The sequence below is a fragment of the Vigna unguiculata genome, chromosome 8, assembly GCF_037176805.1.
Source record: "Vigna unguiculata cultivar grain cowpea cultivar isolate G323 ecotype 2 chromosome 8, ASM3717680v1, whole genome shotgun sequence".
Taxonomy (NCBI): domain Eukaryota; kingdom Viridiplantae; phylum Streptophyta; class Magnoliopsida; order Fabales; family Fabaceae; genus Vigna; species Vigna unguiculata.
The window spans coordinates 10563396-10572049 of NC_140799.1; the positions used below are offsets into that span (position 1 = coordinate 10563396).

At 36.0% G+C, this 8654-nt stretch overlaps 2 protein-coding genes across 5 annotated transcripts; both read right to left on the bottom strand.

Annotated features, from left to right (window-relative positions):
- Positions 1-416: 416 nt before the first annotated feature.
- Positions 417-989, bottom strand: LOC146884126 (uncharacterized). The gene has a single exon (XM_085665864.1). It carries the CDS (start codon positions 987-989, stop codon positions 417-419), a length of 573 nt encoding a protein of 190 aa, XP_085521990.1.
- Positions 990-4259: 3270 nt separating this feature from the next.
- LOC114193833 (scarecrow-like protein 1) lies at positions 4260-8012 on the bottom strand. Of its 4 annotated transcripts, XM_085665673.1 has the most exons (4): positions 7994-8012; positions 7448-7602; positions 6390-6455; positions 4260-6293 (listed from the first exon to the last, which is right to left on the bottom strand). In XM_085665673.1, the coding sequence occupies exon 4, from the start codon at positions 6251-6253 to the stop codon at positions 4475-4477; it is 1779 nt and encodes a 592-aa protein (XP_085521799.1). In that variant the 5' UTR covers positions 6254-6293; positions 6390-6455; positions 7448-7602; positions 7994-8012; the 3' UTR covers positions 4260-4474. The 4 variants fall into 4 exon arrangements, with proteins under 4 accessions (XP_085521799.1, XP_027939579.1, XP_027939581.1 ...); XM_028083778.2 differs by lacking the exon at positions 7994-8012 and having other exon boundaries at positions 7448-7872; XM_028083780.2 differs by lacking the exon at positions 7994-8012 and having other exon boundaries at positions 7361-7872.
- Between the last annotated feature and the right edge of the window lie 642 nt (positions 8013-8654).

An 8654-nucleotide genomic window follows, 5' to 3' on the forward strand; every position in this document is an offset into this window, starting at 1 on the left:
CATATACCATAAAGACTCATTGTTACTCACTATCTCTGTTTGTGCCATCAGTGTCACTACTTCAGACGAACAACTCTTCTTCTTTAGCAAGATGCACCTGACTCTTATTGCCTTTCACTCCATCATCGTTGCGACATTCACGGGCAAAGTGTCCCATCTATTGAAACTTATAACACCGCACATTCTTCTTGTCAAACTTCCATTCCTTCTCATCATCGCTAGAGGATTTTTCCTTCTGATTGCCCTCTCTTGAATCAACTACTGACTTCCATTTCATCTTATTAGCCTCCATCTTTCTGCCAGTCTTCTGACCATCCTTTTTTACTCCTTTCTTTATAGCTAGTTCTTGCTTGAAGAGCTAGTTCTTGAATCTTTTTTCGCTCATTGATTCTACACTCGTGAGCTTCCAATAAATGCTACAAATCTTCTAAGTCCATTGAGTCAAGATCACGCGTTTCTTCAATGGTCACCACCAGATGATCAAATCGTTGAGGAAGCGTCCTCAAGATCTTGTCGACCACAGATTGATCTGTGATGCTCTCTTTACATGCCCTCATGGCATTAACCAACTCCTGAATCTTGTCAAAATATTCTACAATGGTCTCATTCTCTTCCATCGGAAGAAGCTCAAACTTTCTTCTTATCGTGTGTAGTTTCGCCTTTTTGTTCTTGTCATAATCTCCATACATTTGGACAAGAATCTCCCATGCCTCTTTAGCAGTCTTTGCCTTCGAGATCTTGTTAAAGATTCTAGAACTTACACACTTATACAACAAAAACTTGGCCTTATCATCAAGTTTCTGGCAATTCTTGAAAGCCTTCTTCTCCTCATCACTAGCCTTTCGCCCTGGATCTTCAATACCAACCAGAATCCCCTCTGACACATCCTGATACCCAAAGATTGGCCTTATCTTGATTCTCCAATCATCAAACAGTGTCTCGTCAAACACAGGTAGTGCCCCTTGGATGATGCTTCCATTACCAGCCATCTTTCTTTGTTTGCTGAATGAATCTTGCAGATCACACACTGTTCTTGATTCCAATAAACTCGATCTTGGACTATCAAGATAGCTCCCATTCACTACACAGGCCACTCATTCAAACCTTACTCTCAATACCATATTAAAACACAAGTCAGAGAATGGAACAAAAGCATATATCTGAGTAAACTATGATAAAAGCACACTTTTATTCAAGCAACATTATCCCTTATATAGGTAAGCCAATGTAACAGTACACACGGTTACAAATAGAAAATAGTTTTTAACAAAACAATTAACTAATTCTGACTTAATTTCCTACACCAAATAGATCACATGGAAGTCAATAAACAGATTTTGAACTACGTAGTGTCATTGGGCACAACCACCTTGGTGTTGAACGCTAGATGATATAAAATTTGGTGAGCATTACAATCTTGAACATTTGGTGCGGCTCACGTACAAATGGGAGCCAACAAAATTAAAATCTATAGAGCTTATGTATTGAGTTTTTGTTGGGCAAGTAGAGTTGTAGTGAATGGACATTGCGTGAGTTGGAAGTCTCATTGGGCACAAACAAGGGATTTTAAAAATGAAAATGCATTTTTTTTTCAGGGAATATGATAAGAGACATGAAATTTAGTAAAGAATTATCTAATTAAGAATATTATAAACATATTCCATAAAATGTATTCATTAAAAAAAGAGTATATTATTCAAATTTGGCCTAAGAATATAGGGCTCTAAACGATTTTCTTTGATTTGTTTTTCCCTTGAATCTTGGACAAGATAAACCAAACTTTGGGTTGAGGTTTCCCCTATAAATAGGCGAGTTGAAGGTACTGATGGGACATTCAAATCAAGCAATGCAATGGTCTAGTAGAAGCATGAGTAATTTTGAAGGAAAACAAAGGAGGAATGTGAGAGTGAAGTTTGAAGAGTTTAATTGAAACATTGGGTGTCCAAGTAAAGGTAAAAAATTAGTCTTTCTTTCATTTGTTGATAGGTAATTTGTGTTCATGTACTGTGATGTGGCAACACGCATGCTATATAACAGGTTTTATCCATGGTTTATGTGTTGAACTGCATTCATGATATTGCTATATGTTATTTAATGTCTTAACTGTGTGGTTTTAGTTCTGATAAGTTAAATTTTTACTGTGAAAGGTACTTCAGAGTTGGATTGTTGGTGGGATAATGGCATGATAGAGTATGGCACGTTAAGAAGGGGAGTTTTTGTGATTGATAAATGTGTTTATATGCACTGAGTGTGTAAGTTTGTGCTAAACCTAATTTAAATGAATTGTATTCTTATTTATGTTCACTAGTGTTTATGTGTTATAAATCGTTGTTGTTAAATATGGTTTTATGTGTATGTGAGGTAAGGTTATATGAATGACATGTTATGTGTCTCAACAAAAGGAGGGCTTTGTGTAAGCAACCTTGTGTGGGCAGTGATACCTTGTGGACTCTGTAAGTTTCCGTATGAGCAAGGGTGGAGTTTGTAAGTTTTTGTGTGAACATGAATTTTAGCTTTATTTGAGTGAATGGTTGGTAAGCTCTGCGTGAGTGCCATAGTTGGTAATCTTGTGTGGGTTGAGATATCTTTTAAGGTTTATGAAAAAACATGTTTGAAAGCCCTGTGTGAGTGAAGCACTGGATAACTCTGAGTGGATGAAAGGCTGAAAACTCTGAGTGTAACAATTGGCAGTTTCATATGAGCAAGATATTTGGTAGCTCTATATGAGCTCATAGTGGTTCTGTGTGAACCTATGACTCTATGCAAGTCTTTGTGTGAACATGAATTTTAGCTTTGTGTGAGTGAGTGGTTGGTAAGCTCTGTGTGAGTGTCATAGTCGGTAACCTTGTGTAGGTTGAGATATCTTTTAAGCTTTGTGAAAAAACATGTTTGGAAGCTTTATGTGAACGAAATAGTGGATAACTCCGAGTAGACGAAAGGCTGAAAACTATATGAGTGTAACAATTGACAATTTCATATGAGCAATTGATAGGTCTATGTGAGCTCATAGTGGTTCTATGTAAACCTATGATTCTATGTAGTATGAGACCTTAGGTTGAGACAATGTTCGCTAATGTATACGTATTACTGTGTGTATTGGAAACTTAGTAAATTATGTGGATAAATTGTGATAATAAAGTACTTGTAGTTTCAAATTGTACTTTATATATTTTTATATTAGCTTACTCTTTTGTTTGTTGTATTTGTGTTTGACTGTGATGGTTGTGATTTTTCACAAGAGCATATGATAGTATAGGTCGAGAAGACGCACAATATTGAGGATTGTTATGTGAGCAGTTCTTAGGAGAGAAGTTTTCCTTAGTTGTTTTAAGTATTTTTCAGAAAAAAAAAAAGTTTTTCTCATCCGTAAACATTTCTTTAAAATATTAGTTTTATATTTTTGAACAATGTATTTCTCATATTTCTTGGTGAATGAATTCATTGTTTTTATGTTTAAAGTATTTAACAATATGAATTTTAGTATCATCCTAGAAGTGTTACACCGATCTTTAATCATGAATCAAGTATCTCTTTCTTTATATCTATAAGTTCCTCCCACATTAGTTAAATTTGAGAACTAAATTTTGGTTGTTAACATAATGATAATGTTGACGAGATACTAAAAATTTAAGGTGAATTCAAAGTTTTATATTAAATAAAAATTAGTAAGAAGAACAAATTATAGATAAAAAGTTACACAAATATATTATCTTGAAATTTTAGATTAAATATAATATATTGATTTCTTATGAGTTTATTCCTAGCTCATTAATACTAAAATATATGGACTTTGGATCACATCAAATTGTTATATTTGAAATTATTCTAACCAAGTTTGATTTACTGTTTTCTCTTAAAAAGTATAACAGTTATTTGAACAATTGTGAAATAAAAATGATTTCGATAGCCACTTGATGATGTGAGAACAATCACACCATTTACTAGGGCTCAACATATGCTATCCTCAAGGGCAATGCTTCTTGCACCTCCATGATTTCAATTTGCACCTCCAAATGGATGATGAAATGTCCACTTTATTCTTAATGAAAAAAATAATATAGCCAAATTCTTTCATCTCCCCTAACTTCATCTTCTTCTTTCCCAGCTGTTGCGCAAACAAAAATCGTGACGAACTAAGAGTAACTTTAACAGGGTATCTAAAGTTGTAGACATCCTTAAAAAATAGTTCAGATTCTCTTGTTTCATTTGTATGCTGTAATCTTGTTAAATTACAAAAATTTTGCCAACAAGAAATCATGTGAATTCAAGCCTGAGCATTATGTGTGATATTACCCCCATTTACCTTCATCCATACATGCAGTATGACACATGAAAGTTTGTATCAGCATAAGTTGCAAGTTAGTAGTATACATGAGTTTGAACCAAACATAAACATATAGATACAGACTAAACAAACAAACAAATACTACATCAACACTACAATGAGTCTCAAGCAACAAAGAATTTATGTGGGTCACTTCCATGCTGAAGTAACAATCAAGTTTTTGTCTTCCCACCCAAAATGAAGTGCTCCCATTTCCTCCTTTATCTTGAACCTGTCACAGTACTGCTTAATAATGAGTTTCCTAATTGCTTCTCTAACATTTGTGCTGATTGGAGATGGAGTGAAGCCAGCCATGGTCAACCTTGCCCTCCATTTTCCGGCGACTTCGTACCGTTCTATCCGATCCTCGCCCTCGCAAGCCACAATGTTGACAATGTCCTTTGCCAAGCACTGCCTTTCAACATTCATCCTGTCCTGGCTCTCCCTAGGTAGAGTTGCATCAAGAGTGTCAAACACAGCAGAGTAGTAATTGTATGCTTCAACAAATCTTTGGAGAAAAGGGGAGGTGTTGGTGTTCATGTCCTGCTCCACAATTGTCACAAGTTTTGGATTCAAGCACTTCACCATGCGAAGAAGTTGGTCTCTCTCGTTCACTGTGGATACAGTTTCATCACGCATGTGATGAAGCTGGAATGCAAAGTTCACCACAAGTGCTTCCCCCGGACGACAATTGAGCATTGATGGTGAGACAATTGAGGTCTTTGAAGCCACTGCTCGAAACTCAAATGGCAATCCAAGTTCCTCTGCCAGCTTTTCAAGCCTTTTTCCTATGATGTTCATGCCGCCAACGGAGCGCTGCACAGTCTCAGGATCATCCACCCCGGTTAATCTCACATGAGGTCGCCTACCTGGCATTGCAGCAAGTGCTTGTATTAGAGTTATGTACTGAGTTCCTTGGCTGATGTCAAAGTCTATTATGTGAACCTTCTTTTCATCTCTGACGGCCTCAACTATCGCACCATTTGCAGCGATGAATCCGAATTTAAAACACGGGCAGATCTCAAATAGTATCTGCATAGCTGCCAGACGATCCGAAGAAGGAGGTTCTTTGCATCTCAATGCTTGATAGATGCATTTTCCGGATGAAGCAACGCGAGCTGCAAGCCCTTCCACCATGTAGGCTGCAATTCTTTGAGAAGGTTCCCCTTGAATCGAGACCATTTGCCTGAGATTGTTTATCATAGATGTGGCTTGCTCTTCATTTCCTTCTGAAAGCGCTCTAGCACATTCATAGAGTAATTGTTTGGGAGTCTGGGGTGAGTTCTGTGAAGTTTCTTTGGTGGTGCTACTTATGCTGCTAATATTGGAAGAATCTGAGGATGAGGACTCCTTGGGTGAGTCATGAAGTAGCATATCTTGAAGCGGATTGGCCCACTCGGCCATGTCAGGATCAATGTCCATGCTTTGGACAGTCTCAAATATGTCTTCCTCCTCCTCTTCTTCATCAGAAAACAAAGCCCTCTCCAATTCTTGTAGTTTTAATCTCATTTCACCATCAAAGTCAAGGCCATCAGGGCTCCTATTTTCCACAAAATCTGATTCAAAACTGGACTGATAGACATTGTTGTGACGCCTTGTAGACAGAATACGACTGTCAAATGGGTTATTAACAATCACAGAAGCTCCTGAACTAGCTCTAAGAAGGTAAGAAGAGGCACCATCAGGGTGAACTGAGTTTCCTGATATGCTGGAACTAGACGGTTCTATCAGTTCTTCTGATGGTGAATCACGGAAATACTTTTCATAACTCTCACTGGAGTAAGAATCTGTGATATACATGTTTCTGTGCTTATCTGGAACAAAATTGTGGGAGGACAGATCAGGTGTAACATCAGTTCCCTTTAGTGTGTAGAGCTTGGCATTCCTATATGATGCATCAGCCAACTCTGTAGACATAACCAATGACATAGTTCTCCTTTTATTCACTCAGCTCATACAAAATTTCAGTCTGCAACCAAAACATCACACAGATTAGTCAGGAAGATGCTATAAAATCAGCCATCAATTAAAACTAATAGGCTTTAGTTTTTCCTCCCTTTCCTACCTTGAGAAATAGTAAAACGAATGCTCACTGATGAAATCTTATTGAACCTTCTAGGATGTGTCTTCCCTGAGATTGGTTAAACAAGAACATTAGAAAACATTTTTCTTTAGAACACATAACCGATCTATAAACATATGAAGCAACTTATTAACAAAATTTAGTTATTGGCTTTGATCACATAAATTTATATGGCAGATAAAGCTTCACCCAGCATAGCAAAGAATTTCGTTCTTAAAATAGTGGTTTCACACAACATTTGGGAAAGCAACAACAATAACAACAACAAAAACCTTATCCTGCTAGATGAGGTCGACTACATGAATCACTCGATGCTATTCAGGTTGTTGAAAGACAAAATCTTGAGATTCATCAAGCAACACACAGTATTTGGAAGAGAAAAATAGATTTAGTTTACACCCATGTGTACAATCTGGTGAAATGACTGCAGATGTTAACTGGATTAAATCCAAACAACATAACCAAACGCATTCTTGAAATCAAATGAAAATACCCAGGAAACAAAAACTTTTGTATTAATCGATGGCTATTCAGACATTAATCTTATCTGACACAAAAAAAAAAAAGGACTCCTACAGAAATTGACAACAAATTTTACATTTTAAAAATAACTAGAAAGCACAAGAAACGAGTATCTTGGTTGGAACAAAACTTTTGATTCAAAAAGTAAAAGACTTCCAAGAACACTTAGTCAACCGACCACTGTGTTTTTTATATGAGAAACTAAGGGGTTAACAAAACTCCCTTCCAAAATCCACCTTTGTTGCAAATGCAGAAACCAAAAAAAAAAAAAAGATGAAGGAGAGAAACAACTGGAGAACCAACCCATGATAGGAAAAGCTATATACTCCCTAGAAAAAACACTGAATTCAGAAACTAGAAAGCAAGGGCATTTTTTCTCCACTCTTGCTTTAATTCAACTTGCAATTAAACACAAGACTTGCAACCAATACCTCTTATTAGGAGCCACCCAGTTTACAAAAACTGAACCACAAAATCAATATTCTAGAGGTAGAAATCAAAGAAAGGATAAAGGGTACCTGGTGCAACTTCAGGCAGATGAGGATGATGATGATGATGACGATGATGCTCTTGGAGACAGAGACAGAAACTGGGGTAAGGCTTTTGACCAAGAAGCAGAGAAATTGAATATAGGCAACCCAAAGGGGCAAGCAAGACAACCTCTTGATGTCTCCTTAGTATATTAAAAAAAAAAATGTTTCCTTAGGAAGGTCAGATTGGTGGAATAGCAACAAAACAGATAAACAAAAGATGTATTGACAAGGTACTTGAGGATTGATTTGCACAACCAATAAAATCTAATAATAATAAATATAGATGTGGACAAAGGAAGAAAAAGATAACAAGACTTTTAAGCTTAAAGGTTCCAACGAATTAAGAATTGTGGTTAAGTTAGGAGCAATTGAGCAACCGTAGTAAGAAAATAATATGAATTTATGAACATATGGTATAGTCTAAAGATACCCATTTGTTTATTCATCTATATATGATAATCATGACGACAATTTTAGCTTCTGGAACCGAGTGAAAGTGGTATGCAAGTGGAAAATCAAATACAAACCCACCTAGAATTAACGAAACTTCTTGGAATTCACTGCAACTTGTCTGTCTATCTCAGCCGAAGACATTGGCCACACGAAACTATGATCAGACAATGACAAAGGTACCCATCATGGACGGTCCAAGCTGCAAAGAATGTCCACCGTAGGATTCACATATATCAGCAACCATTTTAGTGGCAATAGTGTCTTTTCACTCTTCCCTCAACTTCAGCCCTAATGTGAAACTGATGATGTACACACAAACTTATTTATATTAAATTATTGATTGAAAGGGTTGAATGATTCTACTACCTTGGCTCTGAAAGAGGGTGAGAATCCACGTCTTTTCAAAAAAAAAAATTGTTCTTTTGGGATTTGGAAATTTGAGTAAAATTATCTTTAAAATGTGTAAAAGTACAACATTTTATAACATAAATATACAAAAACATTCTAAGATTTTATAGTACTTAATTCCTATTTGGAAAAAAAAGGACCTTTTGAAATAGACGCGTTGCCAAATGAGTATTCATGCGTTTATACCCAATCCATTTTTTTGGTGAATTACCTTATCTATTATTTATGTTTTGGATAAATGTAACATCTTAAAGTATGTTTTATTTGATAAATCAGTAAATATCATTTTAATTTTAAATTTAAGTATAAAAACTTGACACAAGGATTAAAT

What these genes read in the sequence shown, in the direction of transcription:
- LOC114193833 (XM_085665673.1), bottom strand. Translation starts at nt 6,253, where the DNA reads ATGTCATTGGTTATGTCTACAGAGTTGGCTGATGCATCATATAGGAAT.
- LOC146884126 (XM_085665864.1), bottom strand. Translation starts at nt 989, where the DNA reads ATGGCTGGTAATGGAAGCATCATCCAAGGGGCACTACCTGTGTTTGAC.